The sequence below is a fragment of the Megalobrama amblycephala genome, linkage group LG23, assembly GCF_018812025.1.
Source record: "Megalobrama amblycephala isolate DHTTF-2021 linkage group LG23, ASM1881202v1, whole genome shotgun sequence".
In the NCBI taxonomy this organism is placed as follows: domain Eukaryota; kingdom Metazoa; phylum Chordata; class Actinopteri; order Cypriniformes; family Xenocyprididae; genus Megalobrama; species Megalobrama amblycephala.
The window spans coordinates 2,790,192-2,812,084 of record NC_063066.1 but is presented as its reverse complement, the minus strand read 5'-3'; the positions used below and the strand labels follow the sequence as shown (position 1 = coordinate 2,812,084).

Here is a 21,893-nt window from a genome sequence, read left to right as displayed (position 1 = left end):
TCCCTGCACCCCTACTATTCACCCTGAGGCTTCAAAACATACATAAAGAGATCATAAAAAGAATCCATATGAATCAAGCGTTTTACATAATAAACACTGATCATAAACATAAGCTCAAACGTACTTGTAGAATGAACCTAATTGTTTCTCGCACATAATTTCTTTTCCAATCTCTTTATGAATGTTTTGAAGCGTACATCTCGGCTGAATAGACTTTCAATGTAGGGACAGAAATCTCTCAGATTTCATTAAAATATCTTTTTAAAAAAAGTCTTATAGGTTTGGCATGTGACATGAGGGTGAGTAAATGATGACAGAATTACCATTTTTGTGTGAACTAATCATTTAGGGCTTTAGGTAGGTTTAGGATTTAGTTCTGCATAAATGAAATGCCGCATCAGAGACACTTAGGCCCGGTTTCACAGAGAGGGCTTAGATTAAGCCAGGATTAGGCCTTAGTTCAATTAGCTTTTATAAACAGTGCAAGTTGCTTTCATTTAAAACAGCTCAAACATGCATTTTAGTCTGAGACTAGGGACCTTGTCTGTGAAACCAGGCATATGTGGTTGTCAAGACACAATCAAAACACCAAGAAATACATCTTTGCAGTGTATAAGAAGTTAAAGGGGACCTATAATGCCCCTTTTCACAACGTTTTTGGTGTTGGCAGAATGTGTCTGTGAAGTTTAATCTCAAAATACCCCACAGATCATTTATTATAGCTTGTCAAATTTGCCCCTATTTGGGTGTGAGCAAAAACACACCGTTTTTGTGCGTGTCCCTTTAAATGCAAATGAGCTGCTGCTCCCCGCCCCCTTTCCAGAAAAGGGCGGAGTTTTAACAGCTCAACAACAACAAAGCTGGAGAATCTCACGCAGCCAAAATGAGGATTTTCAGCAAAAAAGTGGATAAATTTATGTAGTTACAACAACTCTTCCTCTTCTCTAAAGCAGCCCAACATGGCCTCGCCCCCTCTGTTGCATGTTTTCAGGGGCGGGGTTTATGTAAATTTTAGGGAAGAAGCACGTTGTAGTCCTTAAACAGAGATTTCTGTAAAAGAAAATATCTCTCTTTGCATTGAACTTTGAGCGTCGTAACTTTGCAGATGTTGTTTATGCTCAAACAGCAACATTACACACTAACTAAAGTTAAAAAAGTCAAATCATAATCAAGGACCCCTTTAATTAAATGCAAGCAAGGTAAGACCAATCGCAATTCAGTACTTCAATTCAGCAACACACAGCAGCATTTGCATTCTCCAAATATTTAAACTTTAAATGTCAAGTTTACAAGACAAAAAGACTGAAATAACCCACAAAACAAAGTCTACAAGGAGTCGTGCTAGGTGCACGTTAACGGCTTGTGGTGAATTAATCGCATAAATTAGCGAGGAAGAAAAAAAAGCCTTGCAAGAACTATAATAAGCTTCTCAGCAGAGTGAGATGTGCTGCAGATCTCATCAGTGTATGAAATTATAATACAAGTTGCTGCTGTCTGGAGGAGAACGTCATGTGACCACAGCGTTGACACTCTATTTCTGGCTGTAGCTAAATCCACAATCGCACGACGTTAAATATGAAAGAATTCATAAAAACACACTCTGCAGCCTTGCCTTAAAACATAATCTATCGAAACAGAGAAGAGCCCACATTAACCCCGCATTTTTTGACAAGGGTGGTGTTGTCATAGCAACAAAAAGTAAAAATAACACTAAATAACACACTGTTTATCAGCTGGGAATTCAATAAAACAGGACTAAACAGACACTAACTGACTAGGCAAAAATGATCTACAATTACACACACTAGTAGTAATTAAGTCGACCAATCTAATTGAGTCTAAATTTGTCTTTTCATCCATTTGTTATTTCACAGGCTATCATTGCACGGCCCTGCCTCTTATTCATGTAAGCAATTAATGCTTGTCAGGATAATGATACATATAAGGGCAATGTTTCCGCCCCGGTAATTATTTAGCCCATGAGCTAGCACAAGTCTGCTTGAATCTTTTCCTTTGAAGTGACTATTATGTTTTCAGAGAAAACCGTTCGACATATCCACCGTCCCCGCCGCAAACAAAGGTCATTTCCAGCGTAATTTATGCAGGCAGCAAACAGAGGACCTCGTGTTAGCGATCGGCCAGTGCAAACGCAACGGATCGATTGGAATATCATACTATCCCATTTGTATTTTGCTTCCTCAAATGAGTCATCAGATGCAGAGAGCACGGCCCGCGTTTGCCTCTTCTTTCGGCCTCTCTCCAAAAATAGCTCGCGTTTTAATGTCAAGCGACGGAAACGCAACTTGCGTGGACTGGCCTAAAGATTTGCATTGCCAAACAACACGGGTGACCTTTGGTCGAGGCTTCTTTGGCCACGTTTAACACACAGCGGACACTCTTGTTTACATCCGTGTGAAATGGCAGGCAGGAGGAGATGAAGAGAGGGGGGTTGCTTCGCTTTAAAACAAAACGCTCCGAGCGGTTACGCCTAACAAAGACACCTGGGGCATCCGTGCCGCTCCTAATTGAGAGATCATACATCTGTCTAAGACGCGGGCATCACGCTGGACTAATGAGACGGTAAACTGGTACGAGGGCGAGCATGAGAGCAAGCGCTGCGTGGCTTTGAATGGAAATAGCAGATACTAATGGCTGCAAATCTCAGAGATCAACCCTGTCAACCCTTAGGATAGTCGAGGATCCTGTCGGCTGAAAATCCAATTTTGCTGGAGCTGCAGAAAACAAAGATTTTCATCTTTTCTGCCCAACTCTTAGGGATTCCTGAGCTCAACCGTGACAAGCAACAAACTTGACAGATCTATAAAGGTAATTTGTAGGCACGTCACTACACAGTACGAAGCATCTACGTCCACAGAGCCGTCCTAAAACTGAATTATGGCCGCGACTCCTCGCAGGGGTCACTGCACCTTCTGAGCCATGAATATCAATGGCTTTTTCAGTCAGTCCAGATTAGTAAATGAACGATCAGAAAATGACAGCCTAACGAGGTCGAAATATAATTTACAGGAGCTGTTTTATTTTCTAATTCGTTTTAAATGAGGTTTGCGGTTAACTTAAAGAGCCCCTGTGGTGAAAATCAAGTGTTCAATGTTGTTTTTATGTCTACGTTGTGTTTTTAATATGCTTAAACCATGTGCAAATTCATCAGTCAACAGTATTTTCTCCTTAAAACTGCAATCGCTGATGTTTTTGACGTCACAAACTACCGTGTAACCGATCACGTCAATGTGGGGGCGGGCTTTAGCATATCATTAACTATGATCGCTCTGAAACATTTTTCCTGTTGATACAAAACAAAAATCAGGTAGATTTAGCAATATAGCGGGTGTATGATGTATATTGCGATGTTATGATGAAATATATGTCTTTGTTTAAAGTGTTTCTAAGGATGTTTCTAATATTAGCAACACATTATTAAACAGCAAAATCAGTTAAATCAACTCTGCTCGGAGTACATATGGTCCTTCTCTAAATAGTGTTAAAGTAAGACTAAAGCAGAGTTCAAGTTAATGAGATAATTAAGCGATTAATTAAGCGATGAATGAGTATTAGTGATGAACGCCTGCTGCTAACAAGCAGAATAACTGAAGAAAAGATAATCCTCCTCTGCTGAGATCTTGAGAGATATAATGTCTTTTATTTTCAGGTGATTTCATCTAAGACTGTGGCTGAAATCAGCTGTAGTTCTTGTGTTTCTCTTGTCTTCTGCTTGTTAACAGCAGGCGTTCATCACTAATACTCATTCATCACTTAATTAATCGCTTAACTTTAACATTAACTTTAATAGTGTTACTTTAACACTATTTAGAGAGGGACCATATGTACTCCGAGCAGAGTTGATTTTGCTGTGTAGCTGTTTGATAACGTAGTCAAGCAAAGCGTAATCATATTAATTACCGCTATGTGTCCGACGTTGTAAAAAGCGATACCATTGTGCAGCGTTTACCTCAGTAAGTTGACTGAGTGGATCTCTGAGCTTGAGTGAGTGAGTGAGTGAGTGGAGGCGGGGCTAATTTGCATATTCATGGATCCGCGTATACTAAATGAGGCAAGGGTGTCGAGTTACATTCAAGCTATTTTAAGGCATGAATAAATTTTTCACAGAAAAAAAAAAAGTTTAAATATATCATTTTGGTGATCAAAGATGAGTTTTAAGGGATAAAATTACAGAATGGGTTTGTACATAATAGTAGTTCTTGTTGATCAACTTATGTTCTCATAAATTTAAGAAAATTATTTGTTTCATTATACTTTATTAAAATAACTTCGGCCAAAATAGACATTTGACTATTTAAAACTAGTTCAATTTAGCAGGTTAATATGTTAAATTACAATAACCAAACATATCTAATCTCATAACAAAAAACAAGGGAGTTGTGCCTATGATGCTATCATAAAAAAAAAAAAAAAGGAAAAGTGCATCTAATTCAGAAAATGTGCTGTATATGAGGATTTTAAAAAACAACAACATTTGCATTCACGAAGAGCAAATTCCAGCTGAATGTATATTTTATATCTGCTGATGATAACTATTACAATTTATATGCAACTACCAAAATTTCCATTATATTTATTTACTTAAAGTCCCCCTGTAGTCAATGATTTTAAAACTCATCTTTGATCACCAAATGACATATTTAAACATTTTTTCCTGTGAAGAAACATTTCTTCATGCCTTAAAATAGCTTTGAATGTAACTCGACACCCTGGCTTCATTTAGTATGCACGGATCTATGAATATGCTAATTAGCCCCACCTCCACTCACTCACACCAGCTAAAGAGATCCACTCGGTATCGCTTTTTACAATGTCGGACACATGACGGTAATTAATATGATTAGCCTTTTGCTTGACAACATTATCAAAAAGCGGCTTATAGTGCTTATAGATATCCCCGTTCACCATCTGAGTCTGAAACGCTTTAAACAACTCAGAACAACGGTGGAGAAATGCATATAGTTCATCATAACATCGTAATATACATCATACACCCGCTAAAAATCTACCTGATTTTTCATATCAACAGAAAAAATATACATGAGACTCCCCTGCTTCAGATTATAGTTAATGATATGCGAAAGCCCGCCCACATGTTGATGTGATTGGTTAAAAGGTAGTTTGTGACGTCAGAAACACCAGTGATTTCAAACCGCGTTTTTTAAACTATCTTTAAATCGCTGCAGTATTAAAGAGAAAATACTCAGCAATGGTGTTGACATGAATTTGCACATGGTTTGTCTTAAAGGGATATTTCACCCAAAAATGAAAATTATCCCATGATTTACTCACCCTCAAGCCGGAAGTTAGTTGTTTGAAGTTTTAAATATGGATATTTTTCTTATAAAAACACATCAGAAGGCCTTTTTTTAGCCCCCTGGAGTCGTATGGTTTGCTTTTATGATGGACGGATGCATTCTTTTTGACTTCAAAACACGACCCCCATTCACAACCATTATAAACCTTGGAGGACTAAGAATATTTTTAAATACATCTCTGATCGTGTTCATCTGAAAGAAGATAGTCATATACACCTAGGATGGCTTGAGGGTGAGTAAATCACGGGATAATTTTCATTTTTGGGTGAACTATCCCTTTAAAACCACCACATAGACGTATAAACAACATTAAAAACTTGATTTTCACCACAGGAGGACTTTAAATTACTTCTCCAAACAAATGTAAAAAACTCCCCGATACAGAAATCCATGTACACGGGATAGCCGTCAGATCATTTTTGCGAAGCCCTGTGCATGGTTCAAGCAATATACACATTCTCACCTACTTGTTCCCCATCTACAGCTCTATAAATACAGTCTATGTGTGAACTCAATTTGCAAACGAGGCATGCTTTTGTTTTCCCACACAGAAAATGTAGAGCTCCTGGCACAGTCCATTTCACCTTCATCGAGTTAAAAGGAGCGACTGGGAAATGAATTGAAAACAAACTCTATCACCCCTACTGAAATGATAAAGCTGCAATGAGTACGAGCCATAAATCTTTAATTTCACAGCCATACATATTCCCCTGCAATTACAGCTGCGCTACCCGCTGCCTCCGACAGAGGGTGCGCATGCGCGACATAAACTTTTCAGCTGTCCCCATCAACAGTAGGTATGTTGCTTGACATCACAATTTAATGTTTAAAAAGGGAAGATACTCGCACAAAAACATCGTCAGAGGGTGTTCACAGATGCGCATCTGGCAAACCCCAGAAAGAAACGCATGGTTCTGTGAGCGCGCATGGCACGTGCCGTCTTTCTCCTTGAGAGGGCAACGCTCACCTTGAACTAGATTTGCAAAAAAAAAAAAAAAAAAAAAAAAAACACACACACACACTGAGTGTGAAGATAGGTGCTTGTGTTTCTCAAAACTGCAGGTCTCAAAAACACAGTGTGAGACATGCGGAGCGCGTGCGGGTGCGCGTGCGAGTGCGCCAGTGCGCGTGTGTTTTGAATTCAAATGTAGCAGCGAAATGCAGAGCAGATACCGCAGCATGCCAATGAACTTCTGCAGCTTCACATCTGATCATCATGTGTGAGCAACAGCAAGTTAGACATTATAATGCACACATAAAAAACTGTTACATGCAACATACCATGTTTACTTCGGATACCATGTCTATGCTGGCTATGTCTATATTCATCCCTACCGCCACCGGAGCGCCTGATGGAGAGAAGGGAAAATGGTTAAAAAGGAACTGATTGATTGAAATCGCATGCATGCATGCATAAACCCACACTTATGACATTACATATGTGAAACCCCACATATTATACATGCATATGAAACACCAACACCCCAAATTCACGTGGCAATGCGCATGAAATTGTTGATTTGTAACAAGCACTGGAGGTGAACGCACAAATGCAACTGCATGACTGACAAATGAGCAGTTAGACGTGTCCTTCTATCAAGAACAGCTTGAGCATCTTCTCTGATGGACTCGTATGTATGCGCGTGCATCAAAGGAGATTTTAAAGCATGACATTTCATTTGCAGTCATGATGCAACAAAAGTTGCACTGCAAATTGAATTGATCCCCAAGTTAGAATCCCTCTCTGGAGGAAAAAATAGCATTAAATAAATGAGCATGCGTTCATTTTTCTCATGCACGCCTGATCAGACACTAAGATGAATGAACAAGAGTAATTGGGCATGTTAGTGCGCGTGACAGAGCAAATGCAACAATTATACGAATTTTACTCATGCATTACCTCCGAAATCTGGCCTCAGCCGAATGTCGTATCCTTTCATGAGTCTGTCCACGGTGTCTTTGACCACTGGCATATTGCTCGGGTCTCTGCTACTGCAATAATATCACGAGATGTTCGTAAATTCCTCTTACATCCCCAAAACCACAATATTCTCTTTTCGAAAAAGGCACAAAATGCAACCATACCTCTGCCCGCACGCCACAGCCACGATCAGCGGACATAACAAGATGAGATGTGGGGTTTTTCCGATACTCTCCATTGCAACAGTTTTGATGGGGTTTTGGATGTGATGATGAAGACAGCGCACATCCAACTTACTGAAGCCAGTGCAGCGAAGGCAATGAGCTGCGCATGCGCACACGCCAGCTCCAGATCAAAGAGCAGCTCCTGATGATGCTGGATGAGCTGTTTCCATTGCGGGGGAAAAATTAAAGGGACGCCTGAATAAACCAAGTCAAGAAAGAGAAGACATCAGGTGATCTTCATGCAGCATTTTAGTCGTGTGTGTGAATCTGGAAGTTGACAGGTTAGTGCGGCGTCCTGAAGGTTACGTGAAGGGGTTTCAGTCACACCGAACTTCGTCATTACGTCTCGAAATTAGGAGTTACTTCGCGATGCATTTATTGTGAGAGAAGCGGAGAGTGACATACTAGAGTTGAGGAGCAAATGAAATCGGTGTGTTTCCAATTCAAACAGGAGTCTTGAAACGTGAATAACCGCTTGCGACTGAGAAACAGGTGGTGATGTGGGGGAGGGACGTTCTCGTTCTAGAGAGCATTTGATTGGACAAGAGGTTGGAAACGCCCCCGAGTGCAGGATGAATGATCGATTATTTTAGATCAGTTCAAATATTGTTTCAGGAGTTGACTACTTTGACTAATATATGGATAGATGACCTCAAAATAAATATGGGTTGGAAAAAAATTTTACACTCTAAAAACAACCCAAGTTGGGTTGAAAATGGACAAACCCAGCGGTTGGGTTAAATGTTTGCTCAACCATTCAACTATTATTTAAAAATGACTGTATTTCTTGCTTAAAATGAACCCAAAATATGTTGTAAATTAACATTTATTAATATGTTTAATAAATGAACATGTAATGATTAATAATTAAACAAACATTTATTAAAGGTGCAATATGTAAGAATTTTGCAGTAAAATATCCAAAAACCACTAGGTCAGTGTTATATATTTTGTTCACTTGAGTACTTACAGTATCTCAAATGTTTGCAACTATTTGTAAATCGTGAGAAAATTGCAATTTTAACGTGTGAGGAGTCGCCTGTCGATTGCTTCATACCCGCGTTACCCTCGGTTTCCGGTTTTATTTTGTAGAAACCATGGAAACACCAAAGACGCTTTAATATTTACATGTTTTAATAGACAAGGGAACAACTGTTTTAATATATTTATAAACTAATTATTGTTATATAGCTCAACACGTTTAGTCTTATTGTTTAAATGTAAGTTAATTTTCTTGATGTTTTGCGAGTCCCATGCTTTACCACGCCTCAGAGAAAAACACTATTTTGTGAAGTAGCTAACATAGCATAATCAGATGCAGCTTTATTTTTAGTAACAATAATACAGCATTTTCTCCATCATACAATACGTTTTAAAATTAATTGCATGCCATTTATCAACACAAGCCATCCAGCATTTAATATGATATTGTAAAATCGATCTATCTTACTGCAGTGTGTAACAGTGTCTCACAGCAGCCGCCGAGCGAACGCTCAGAGTAACGTTATAACATCATTTTCAACACTCTCAGATGTATCTAATATGATAAACAGAGCTGCGTTACCTCATACTCATGACCGGAAAAACGGCAGCGGCGCCGGCGACTGTGTCATAATAAAAGTCCCTCTGCTCGTGAGGCGTGTGTTGATCAATCGCTCCAGCTCCTCGTTCAGCTCCACAACACTCGCTCCTGCTCTGCTTCATACTACAGTAATGTTAATAATCGCATCCATGAACATTATTTCTTCCCGAGTCCAATCCCGATTGTTTCCACCGGCTGTGATGTGGAGACCACATGTCCCAAGATTCCGCGCTCAAACTTGTTGTCATCAAGCTAAGCCTTTGTTTTGAATAGGCCTCTAGCGGACACAAATCATACATATTGCATCTTTAAATTGCTTATTAATAAATGTTCACCTTTTTATTATCATTGTTGCCTCTAGTAATTATGTCTGATTTTTATTTTCCAGCCTATTTGGTGTTCATTTTAAACAATAGTTGAGTTAAATAAAACTGCCCAGCATGTTGGCAAACATTTAACCCAACCACTGGGTCAAAACAACCCAAGTTGGGTTTAAAAATGGACAAACCCAGAGAATGGGTTGTTTTGACCCAGCGGTTGGGTTAAATGTTTGCCAACATGCTGGGCAGTTTTATTTAACTCAACTATTGTTTAAAAATTACTGTATTGCTTGCTTAAAAATAACCCCAAATAGTTTGGAAATTAACATTTATGAATAAGTTTAATGAATAATAATTAAACGATAAACATTTATGAAATTGCTTATTAATAAATGTCCACCTTTTCCAACTTATTTTGGGTTCATTTTAAGCCAGCCATATAGTATGTTTTAAACAATAGTTGGGTTAAATAAAACTCAAACATTTAACCCAACCGCTGGGTTAAAACAACCCAATCACAGGGTTTGTCAATTTTCAACCCAACTTGGGTTGTTTTTAATACACTCTAAAAAAAATGTTGGGTTGTTTCAACCCAAATTTGGGTCGAATATGGACGAACCCAACCATTGGGTTAAAAAATTAATTTAAAAATGTAAACGAATGGTTGGGTTTGTCCAATAATAATAATTAAACAATAAACATTTATTAAATTGCTTATTAATAAATGATTATTATTGTTGCCTCTAGTAATTATGTGTCTGATTTTTAATTTCCAACATATTTTGGGTTCATTTAAGTCAGCCATATAGTCATTTTTAAACAATAGATGGGTTAAATATTTTTTGGGGCAAACATTTAACCCAACCGCTTGGTTAAAACAACCCAATTGCTGAGTTTGTCTATTTTCAACCCAACTTGAGTTGTTTTAACATTTTTATTTTGTAGAGTGTACAATTAATTACAAAGAAACAAAGTAACACATTGAATTAAAAGAGTGAAATAATATTTGCAAAAACAATAATCTTTATTGAGAACTTCGAAAAATCATATTTTACAGTGTTATAGACATGATTTAAAGAGGAAATGTGTAATTTATGCGCCATTACAGGCATCAAATGATTCACACATGATTCTCTTTTGATGTTTAGCATGAGTTCAGACAAACAAACATATATAATTACATCAGGCAAAATGCTAATGCATATACACACAATGCAAGTATAATTCAGTAAATGAATGTACTTAAGATGTTCATTAGCACCTGCATGTTTATTCTTCAGTGCCGCATTGTCTCCTCCAAATGGGTTTGAAAAGCCATTTATGATGTTAAGCATAATTATATTATGAGTTGTCTGAATCATCATGCATTCCTGGACATGTGCATGTTCTCCCAACAGAGAGAGCCGAGAACTAGAGAAACATCAGAGAACATCAAATAAACCGCGAGCCGAGAATACATATTAAACATGCACCCCCCACGCTGAGATTTACTTCATCCCTCTATTACAGCGCCACCGCGTCAGGAGAAGCTTCTGTGTGAATGGTGTTGGTAAAAGTTCAGTTCTGAGGATACACTTTTCCTCCTTTATTTTCAAGGCGAAATCTTTGAAGCTGTCAGTATAAACCCACTGCTTTTGATCTAGTGCAGTGCGAGCCGCATCTCTGTAGAGGGCAGGCCACTGAAAGCATTGGTTCAATGTTGCATCACCAGTTAGAGCTGCAGATTATGTCATCAATGCTACACACACACACATGCAGAAGAGCAGAACTAGAGAAGAACTAGAGCAGAACCAGAGGAGGGTTAGTATAACGACGTGGCCCTCGGCTGTGAATATAAAGGCAAGTGGAGTGGAAAGTATATATATGTAGGTGATAAAATTCAAAAGGAACAGGATCAAATGCTCGTCAAACAGTGTCAGACAGACTCGTGCTCCATCAGGGATGAAGTTTCGAGATGACGAAAGTGAGAGACCGAGAGGTCCAGCCGAGTAGACAATGCTGAATATGTCTTGTGCTTCTCAGGAGAAACTCACTCCATCTTCCTGTGGAGATAAAAGACAAATACAAGATCAGCAGAGATGAAAACGTGACACGTGCACGCGCCTGACGTCAGTGATTAATGTTTGATGGAAATCATTTTTTCTGGGTGAAATTATTGCATCTTGTAAGGCCTCAAATGACAGCTCCCCTCAGGAAACAAATAATGAAACTTTAGCTTTTGAGTTTGATAAGTGACTATTTTGAGAGGATGTGTTGATTTTCTTGATTCGGTAAATCTCGTGCCTTCGGCATTGAAGGAAGTTTGGGATTAAATGTGACGTTCATGATCCCTTTGAACAAATCAGATGATTCAAGCATTCTTCGGAGAATGTGGCAGAGGATCTTTTTTTTTTTTTTTTTTTTAAGAGTTGGCCCCGAGTGATAAATCTTGGATGGGGCTCTAACCTCAAGAACCGCAGGAACAGAGTCACCCAGAAGGAACATCATCTCTCCTGTTTTCACCTGCTCAAGTCCTGCGGCTGTTTTAGCTATAGAAATTATTCATGTATTTACAGCTTCGATAAAAGATCCAGTGTGCCATCATGATGTTTCCTGAAAAACATTCTGTGTCGCTGGGATGAGAAGATAAGCTACGGAGCAGGAATAAATATGAAAGCCACGCAATCACCAATTCAGGAAAAATAAATGGCGTCCCTGTATATTTTGCATTATAACCAAAAATGGAGTGCTTTATTATTTTGTCTCACATGTTTGTCCTACAATTTTCAGAAAAAAAGTCATTTTTTCTCATGAAAAACATCTGAGAAGCAAACGTTTCCATTTGTTATTAAAGGATTAGTTCACTTCAGAATTAAAATTTCCTGATCATTTACTCTCCTCCATGTCATCTAAGATGTTCATGTCTTTTCTTTCTTCAGTTGAGAAGAAATGAAGGTTTTTGAGGAAAACATTCCAGGATTTTTTCTCCATATAGTGGACTTCACTGGGGTTCAACAGGTCCAAATGTCAGTTTCAGTGCAGCTTCAAAGAGCTCTACATGATCCCAGACGAGGAATAAGAGTCTTATCTAGAGAAACCATCGGACATTTTTAAAAAAAATTAAAATTATATACTTTTTAAACACAAATGCTCGTCTTGCACTGCTCTGAGATGAGCCACGCATGACGTAATCATGTTGGAAAGGTCACGCGGAAGTACCGATCCAGTGTTTACAAAGTGAATGTGAAAAAACTAAGTCAAATGACATTTACAAAAAAAGGTAAAACAACGATGTTGGACGATTTTGAAGTTGGAGGTGAAAATGAGATGGAGTTTTTGCATGACCTTTCCAACATGATTACGTAATGCGTGGCACATCACAGAGCAGTGCAAGACGAGCATTTGTGGTTAAAAAGTATATAATTTTTTGTTTTTTTTAGAAAATGATCGATTGTTTCTCTAGATAAGACTCTTATTCCTCGTCTGGGATCATGTAGAGCTCTTTGAAGCTGCACTGAAACTGACATTTTGAACCCGTTGAACCCCAGTGAAGTCCACTATATGGAGAAAAATCCTGGAATGTTTTCCTCAAAAACCTTCATTTCTTCTCAACTGAAGAAAGAAAAGACATGAACATCTTAGATGACATGAGGGTGAGGAAATTATCAGGAAATTTTAATTCTGAAGTGAACTAATGCTAACGTCAAGTCGTAATTACTAAATGACAACCCGGATATTCTTTCTTGCATTATTAAGATATTAAAGGTGCCCTAGAATGAAAAATTGAATTTACTTTGGCATAGTTGAATAACAAGAGTTCAGTACATGGAAATGACATACAGTGAGTCTCAAATACCATTGTTTCCTCCTTCTTGTGTAAATCTCATTTGTTTAAAAGATCTCCGAAGAACAGGCGAATCTCAACATAACACTGACTGTTACGTAACAGTCGGGATCATTAATATGTACGCCCCCAATATTTGCATATGCCAACTCATGTTTAAAGCATTACACAAGCCAGTATTAACATCTGGATCTGTGCACAGCTGAATCATCAGACTAGGTAAGCAAGCAAGAACAATAGCGAAAAATGGCAGATGGAGCGATAATAACTGACATGATATCATGATATTTTTAGTGATATTTGTAAATTGTCTTTCTAAATGTTTCGTTAGCATGTTGCTAATGTACTGTTAAATGTGGTTAAAGTTACCATCGTTTCTTACTGTATTCACGGAGACACGAGAGCCGTCGCGTCGGGGAGCGCGAGATTTAAAGGGGCCGCAGCCTGAATCGGTGCATAGTTAATGATGCCCCAAAATAGGCAGTTAAAAAATTTATTTAAAAAAAATCTATGGGGTATTTTGAGCTGAAACTTCACAGACACATTCAGGGGACACCTTAGACTTATATTACATCTTTTAAACAGGCGTTCTACGGCACCTTTAATAATAGTAAATTATATGAATTAGTAAACAGAAATATTACAAAAGTAAGTGAGTGTTTCTACATGACGTTGCAGCGAAGTCAGAGCTCTCTGAAAATATTTTTATATTTTTCTAAGTTCTATTATAACGAAATATTGTAATTACAGTAATTCTGACATTTGCAGGTGAAAAAAGTACACTTCCATAATGTACTTAAAATGCTCTATTTTCGTGCACTAATTTTGTACTTAATATACTAAAAATTCTTCTTCAGTACTTCTTAAGATAATAAGTGTACTCTACTGTGCTATTTTGAGACACCATGAATATGAACTAAAATGTGCTTTTAATATACTATCTCTGTATTTAAAAAATGCATTTAGATACTACTTATAGTACATTTGAACCCATAGTGTACTACAAGACTACAAGATTATCTTAAGAAGAACTAAAGAAGGATTTTTAGTATATTAAGTACAAAATTAGTGCGTGAAAATTAGTTTTTTCACCTGGGTTGTGTGAATGCACCTTTAATTTTACTGATTTCCCCCTTTATAACTGAGGGAAAGAACACATAAATGAAGAGAAAATACTAAAAACTATAGAGGTCTGTCGGGGACGTTATAAGAGCACAGACCTGGGCTTTTCCAGCGTGTCCTTGCTGAGGTAGATGTACCAGTAGACGAGGTTGAAGATCCCAAAGGCCAGAGGGAAGAGGATGCGGGCATACGTGTCTATGGCGCTGGTGCCTGCCAGCATCATGTTGGGTGGGACAGCTGAGCCCTGAAGGAAGATGGGAACGCGAGTCCTGGGCTGTTCAAACACGGAGTCTGCCCGTCTTCTCCGACTATAGCCATCAGGCGGAGGCTACGATGAAAGAAAAGAATAGGTCAAGAAACTGAAAGACACAAATCAAGCTGATCTAAGAAAAATATATATCAGCATTAAGGGTACTGATAATTTAAGCGTGATGGATAGCAATCAAAAACAGTAATCAGTTAGTATATGATATAATACAGTTTAATGACACTGACTACAATTTAAAGCTGCAGTACGTAATTTTTTCTGCAACACTGGGGGACCAAACGGATGTGGAAAAATAACGTGATTATCACTTTTGTTTGATTGGTGATTGGTGCAAAACTTGCCGCCACAATGCTGGAGTGTTGTTAGTGGTTGCTAGGGTGCTTTGGGTGGTTACTATGTGCATACATACTGAACCGTGTCAAAACAACCCACCAACAAGCTCTTGTTGCTCCTTTAATGTAAGTCTATGAGAGTTTTTTTTCACAGTCTTTTATCTTCCACCAGGTGAAAAATTGTCAGTCTGCCAGAAAAAGTAATGACACACTTCTCAGGATTCAAGTGCTATTCACACGTAAATAAAAATAAATCATTAATCATTAATCATTAAAGATCATTAATTGCTCAAAATTCACGTTGATTAATGTACGGAAGAGGATTAGGGCCAAGCAATAATAAAAAAATAAAACCATCTCAAGATTAATGTCATTAAATTTCGAGAAAAAAGTCGAGATAAAATGTTGAGAATAAAGTCATAATTTAACGAATTTGTTCTCGTAATTTAACGACTTTTTTCTCGTAATTTAATGACTTTATTCTCAACATTTTATCTCGACTTTTTTCTCAAAATTTAAACGACATTTTTCTCATAATTTAACGAATTTGTTCTCGCAATTTAACAACTTTTTTCTCGTAATTTAATGACTTTACAGGACTAAAATAACATTACCTTTCAAAGGATCCTAATGCAGGAATATGATTATTTATTTTCAACAATGTGAATGTCTCAGTTGAGCTTTATTTATTTGTATTCGGTACATTTCACTGTGGATTCTTTGGTAAATCAATTGCATTTCAGACTTTTACGATTTGGACTCGACAGTAATGCAACAACATGTCAGTAACTGTGTTCATTCTAATGCTGCGTTCACACCGAACGCGTCTGGGGCGTCTGAGGCGTCTGATTTACAAGTTAAGTCAATGTAAACGCGCGTCTAGGTGTCCTGCGGCGCGAATCAAGCGTCTAGCGCGGCGCGAATCGGCCGTTGACGCGCGAATGGCGCGGCGCGAATTGAGCGTTCACGCGGCTGACGCGCGAATTGAGCGTCTGACGCCCAAACGCCCGAGTTGAAAAATCTGAACTTTTGCGTAAATTCGCGGCGCGTTAACCAATCAGGGACTCTGCTTGGTAGTAACGTGTTTATGATGTGATCAGCGGTGGAGACCAGAACAAAGATGTCGCTGCCACCCTGAGCTCTATGATGTGTCATTATATTTTTATCGAGACAGGAATAAAAAGGACCTTGCCTGGAAAAGAATAAGCGAAGAAATCGGACAATCTGGTTAGTTGTAAAACTTTTTGCATGATTTTAGCCGTTGATACTAGCCCACCTTCAAAATCCGGCCGGCATAACCGAGTTAAATTGCCGCTACAGGTTTCCATCTGACGAGATTATGTGTTTATTCAGAGGATCTGTGCAGAAAGAGTTGAAAGCCCCTCCCATGACGCGAATTCGCGTCTGAACACACTTTGTTTAGACGCGCGAATTGAGCGAATTTTACGCGCGTCCGAAGCGTCTGACTTCAAAATGTTCAAGCGTCCAACTAGACACGTCTGGCGCGAATTTGACGCCCCAGACGCGTTCGGTGTGAACGCAGCATAATGCCTGATCTGATATTAATGATTCATGTACAGTCAGATGATCTTTGTGTGTCAGTAAATCAAACCAGTGACTAAACGCTCAACTTCACCTTGTTTCTCTTATGCTGCGTTCACACCGAACGCGTCTGGGGCGTCTGAGGCGTCTGATTTACATGTTAAGTCAATGTAAACGCGCGTCTAGGTGTCCTGCGGCGCGAATCAAGCGTCTAGCGCGGCGCGAATCGGCCGTTGACGCGCGAATAGCGCGGCGCGAATTGAGCGTTCACGCGGCTGACGCGCGAATTGAGCGTCTGACGCCCAAACGCCCGAGTTGAAAAATCTGAACTTTGGCGTAAATTCGCGGCGCGTTAACCAATCAGGGACTCTGCTTTGGTAGTAACGTGTTTATGATGTGATCAGTGGTGGAGACCAGAACAAAGATGTCGCTGTGTGTGTGGCCACCCTGAGCTCTATGATGTCTCATTATATTTTTATCGAGACAGAAATAAAAAGGACCTTGCCTGGAAGAGAATAAGCGAAGAAATCGGACAATCTGGTTATGCTGCGTTCACACCGAACGCGTCTGGGGCGTCAAATTCGCGCCAGACGCGTCTAGTTGGACGCTTGAACATTTTTAAGTCAGACGCTTCAGACGCGCGTAAAATTCGCTCAATTCGCGCGTCTAAACAAAGTGTGTTCAGACGCGAATTCGCGTCATGGGAGGGGCTTTCATCTCTTTCTGCACAGATCCTCTGAATAAACACATAATCTCGTCAGTTGGAAACCTGTAGCGGCAATTTAACTCGGTTATGCCGGCCGACTTTTGCTAGCTAGAAGGTGGGCTAGTATCAACGCCCCAGACGCGTTCGGTGTGAACGCAGCATTAGTAGGATGAAAATAATCTGTTATTTAAACAGTGATTAAATTATATATAGAAAGCGATCAAATAACGCTCCCTTTACAGTCACTAGAGCTGTCAATCAAACAGCGTGAGTTTATCAGTGACTGAGTTCTGGACTCGAATCTATTAGTTACATCGTGTTTCCACTGTTAGTAATGATGAAAGCATTCATTAGTGTGCAGAAATTGACGAGATCACTGCTTTCATGAACTCAACAACATGTCTGTGATCGACTACAATGTTCATCACTGCAACCTTTCATCCCACAATCTAAATATAATGCTTTCCACGATTAGTTAACCTTGAGAGTTGTAATAGTAAAAACATGCTAAAAGTTTTCAAGAGAGTAATACTTGGCTATTTCATATGCAAAGATGTCAGCCAATCACAGCAGTGGCCGTTTACACTGAATCTCACAGCAGACACGCCCCTTAAAACAGAGCGTTCAAATCAGAGGGTTTTTAGGAAAAATGCCTTTTATTTCTAAATTATGACAATTTTTGATGTAAAAAGCATACTAACATTATAAGTGCACCCCAGGAAACATTATAAAACAATAAAACAACGCAGTTCATGACCCCTTTAACAGTCCTCGTCTCTAAGCCAGAGAGAGAACTGGAGCAAATGGATCCACAGCACAGGTGAAAGATTATAAGAGTCATGGCTCGCGGTTTTAATACGGAGGCTATTTTTAAAACACCAACCATGAGCTCCCCGTGTGAGAGCAGTCCCGGGAGACGTTACACGCCTGTTGAATTACCATATCTAACTCAGCAAAACAGATAAGAACTACAATTCACACATGGCTGCGAGAGCTGAGCAGAGCAGGTGAATGACTCCTCACGGACGACTGAACACCTGATCAAAGTCGCTTCTTAACACAGCTGTGGACACGTTAAGGTTAAGCCATGTGCTGTGATTAGTTATGCGTGCTAAATATGACTTTAGAGGTATTTAACCACCCCTGTGGGAGGCGTAAGTATGCAGCTGCAGTGACACTCGTTTAGCATCACAATAACAGTGACACAGTTCAGTGGTTTGTGAAGAGCAGTGCTCGTGTCGTGCATATCGGAGCTCCGACCAGAGTACAGTGTTAATTACGTGAGGCTCGTAGCAGATAGTTACCGTCTCCGGCTCGTCGTCGCTGCCCTGGGCTACAGACTCCAGAATGGAGCCCTTGGAGAGCCTGCGTTTTTCCCTGTTGGCCTCGAGTGTGGCAAAGTAGTTGACCGCGGCAAACTCAACGAGGGCCGACGCCACGAAGGCAAAGCATACGGCGATGAACCAGTCCATGGCAGTGGCGTAGGAGACTTTGGGCAGTGAGGAGCGGGCGCTGATGCTTAGAGTCGTCATGGTGAGCACAGTGGTGATTCCTGAAGGTCAGAAGGGACTATGTGAACAAGAAGTTCATGCAAATATGAGAAATAAAGCATGAGACGTTGATGAAACAAAACTGTGTCTGCTTACCCCCAGGGCATCCAAGATGTAGGTGACTTTGTTTCTTCAGTAGAACACAAATGATGATTTTTAACTCCAACCGTTGCGGTCTGTCAGTCGTATAATGCGTGTCAATGGGAACTTCGTCTATAAGAGTAAAAAAAAAACATGCACAGACAAATCCAAATTAAACCCTGCGGCTCGTGACGACACATTGATGTCCTAAGACACGAAACGATCGGTTTGTGCAAGAAACCAAACAGTAGTTAGCATTTTTTACCTCTAATACCTTGAGCATCCGGTGTGTGAGGTCTGATGACGGAAGTGATGTCTCGCGTGTATATGTCAATGAGTGCGAGACATCACTTCCGGCAACAGAGTGCGTATTAGAGGTAAAAAATTATATAAATACTGTTTGGTTTCTTGCACAAACCGATCGTTTCGTGTCTTAGTACATCAATGTGTCGTCACGAGCCGCAGGGTTTAATTTGGATTTGTCTGTGCATGTTTTTTTTTTACTCTTATAGACGAAGTTCCCATTGACACGCATTATACGACTGACAGACCGCAACGGTTGGAGTTAAAAATCATCATTTGTGTTCTACTGAAGAAACAAACTCACCTACATCTTGGATGTGCTGGGGGTAAGCAGATAAACATCAAATTTTCATTTTGGGTGAACTATCCCTTTAAGACCACTAGTAGTTACCACTTTTTAGTGGCGCTGGTTCCTGAGGTATTTTTCCCATTCATTTTTCACATTTTAAGTCTTCGTTAAAGTGTTATAAGCCATTTCAACCAGCTACAAGGTGAAATACATTGCAAAATTAGATTTGAAGCAAAAAACTATTTGAAAATCTGACAAAAATATAAAGGTACTAGACGATATATCGGCCACCATATCGGTATCGGCAGATATATGTTCATTTTTAAATGTTATCGGTCCGATATGAAAATTTGGCCGATATATTAAAGCCGATAAATAATGGATTATTTCCTTCAGATGAGACACTTCAGATGTGCACTGTTCACCATGATGGTTTTGCTTGAAATATGATTGAAATCACTTCAAAAAGGAAAATACAGTCAAGTTCAACATGTGCAGCGCAAGTCTGTCATATAAGCTACATAATATTATAATGAGAACATTATAATTGTGTGTTTGGGACATGGATTTTAATGGTGAAACTTGTGTTTTTGTAATCAGGCTCTCAAAAATTACATAAAAATTTGGATTTAGATTTATCGGCTAATTTATCGGTTATCTGCTTTTAAATATAAAGAATTATCGGTTATCATATCGGTCAAAATTTTCATATCGGTGCATCCCTACTGTGTGCACTAACTCTAATTCCATGAAGCATTGCGAATGACTATCTAATTAAAAACAATGGAGAAATATAAATGCAACATTTGGCAGTACGGTCAAATAAAGAGTCAAGAAACAGACATAAGATGAGGCTGATATTACTTCCAGTTCATTCATCATTCTGAAAATGAAAGGTCAAGTCAAGCGCATTGCATTATGCTGTTTTGCGGTGTACTCTGTTATAGAGTACATTTTGTAATTCATCATTCTGTTTTCAACATTGATAATAATCATAAATGTTTCTTGAGCATCAAATCATCATATCAGAATGATTTCTGAAGGATCATGTGACACTGAAGACTGGAGTAATGATGCTGAAAATTCAGCTTTGATCACAGGAATAAATTACATTTGACAATATAATCACATAGAAAACAGTTCTGTTTTATTGTAATATCATTTCAAAATATTATTGTTTTTTGCTGTATTTTTTTATCAAATAGATGCAGCCTTTCTGACCATAAAAGACTTGATGTTCAATGTCATTTTAATACTCCCATTTAAAAAACGAGACACACTCGTACCAGCCACTGTTCGAGCCGGAACAGACTCCTTGTTGATCCAGAACGCGACTTGTGACAGCACAACCACCATAATCAAAGGGATGTACGTTTGGATAAGATGGTAGCCAAGCTTTCTCTGAAGATAGAAATGGACAACCTGGACAGAATACAGACCTAGACGGTGCCAAGAGGACATCGAAGAAGACAAATTATGCAAATACAGCAGCCTGCACACATCCATATGATGCTCTGATCGGGGCCATTTGGCCGAACTGGTTTCCAAAACATTTACTTTCTGTCCTTAATTACAAGAAAAGGCAAAGTCAGAAGGTAAGAGGTAAACTTTGGGGGCACAATCCTTTCTTTTAGGTGCCTGATCCATTTCCACAGATTTGATGGGTACCCAGCAGGTGGTCCCTGCCTTTTGCCTTTCTCATTACTGCGACCCTGGTCATTCTCGGTACATGATCAGAGCCTAGAACAGGCTTATAGCAACGCAGCTATTTTTAAAAGCAGACATCATGAATTAGGCCTGATCAGCTAAGCATCTTAGATTGCCTGTCAGAGGGAAAGCTGCCCGGGGATCAGCCTGACTTGTAGCTCTTAACACACACAATTAGATAAGTCATTCACCGTAGTAATAGTACAAGACATTTGATGTGCTACATCTGTAATATTCTGATAAAATCAAGCAATAACTAAAAACATACCTGTACTGAATTTATATGTTTCAGTGAACAAGGTCTGGCCCACAAGATCGTACTGAAGTAAGCTTGACGATTCTGGAGGAAAATCTACAGATGCCTGAAGACCCTTCCTCCATGTGTAGACAATTTCACGATTAGTGTAAGCATCTGAAGGTGTAAGAGAAAGCAGTTGAAAAATGGTGGGTGGATGGATGGATGTGCATTGATGGATGGATGGATGGATGGATGGATGGATGGATGGCTGTGGATGAATGGCTATGGATGGATGGATGGATTGATGGTGATGGATGGATGGATGCATGGATGGATGGTTGAATGTGGATAGATGGATGGATGGATGGTTGGCTGTGGATGGCTGTGGTTGGTTGGATGGATGGATTGATGTGGATGGATGGATGGATGGATGCATGGATGGATAGATGAATGGATGGATGGATGAATGGATGCATGGATGGATGGGCAGATGAATGGCTATGGATGGATGGATGGATGTGCATTGATGGATGGATGGATTAATGGATG

General features: G+C 39.3%; 2 protein-coding genes across 6 annotated transcripts in view; both read right to left on the bottom strand.

Moving 5' to 3' along the window:
• Positions 1-7,979, bottom strand: part of gabrb2a (gamma-aminobutyric acid type A receptor subunit beta2a) — a 56,462-nt gene extending 48,483 nt beyond the window's left edge. The window contains exons 1-3 of one of the 3 annotated variants that reach the window (XM_048176936.1): positions 7,422-7,979; positions 7,237-7,328; positions 6,618-6,685 (exon numbers count right to left, since the gene is read on the bottom strand). In XM_048176936.1, the coding sequence (XP_048032893.1) occupies positions 6,618-6,685; positions 7,237-7,328; positions 7,422-7,495 (234 nt within the window). In that variant the 5' untranslated portion in view covers positions 7,496-7,979. The remainder of the gene's footprint in view (positions 1-6,617; positions 6,686-7,236; positions 7,329-7,421) is intronic. The other 2 variants (XM_048176935.1, XM_048176934.1) reach the window with 2 other exon arrangements.
• A 2,409-nt stretch (positions 7,980-10,388) lies between these two features.
• The window catches only part of gabra6a (gamma-aminobutyric acid type A receptor subunit alpha6a), an 18,382-nt gene continuing 6,877 nt past the window's right edge, over positions 10,389-21,893 (bottom strand). For all 3 annotated transcript variants that reach the window (XM_048176939.1, XM_048176938.1, XM_048176937.1), the window contains 5 exons: positions 21,375-21,518; positions 20,686-20,838; positions 18,481-18,728; positions 14,427-14,656; positions 10,389-11,425 (listed from right to left, as the gene is read on the bottom strand). In XM_048176939.1, the coding sequence (XP_048032896.1) occupies positions 11,413-11,425; positions 14,427-14,656; positions 18,481-18,728; positions 20,686-20,838; positions 21,375-21,518 (788 nt within the window). In that variant the 3' untranslated portion in view covers positions 10,389-11,412. The remainder of the gene's footprint in view (positions 11,426-14,426; positions 14,657-18,480; positions 18,729-20,685; positions 20,839-21,374; positions 21,519-21,893) is intronic.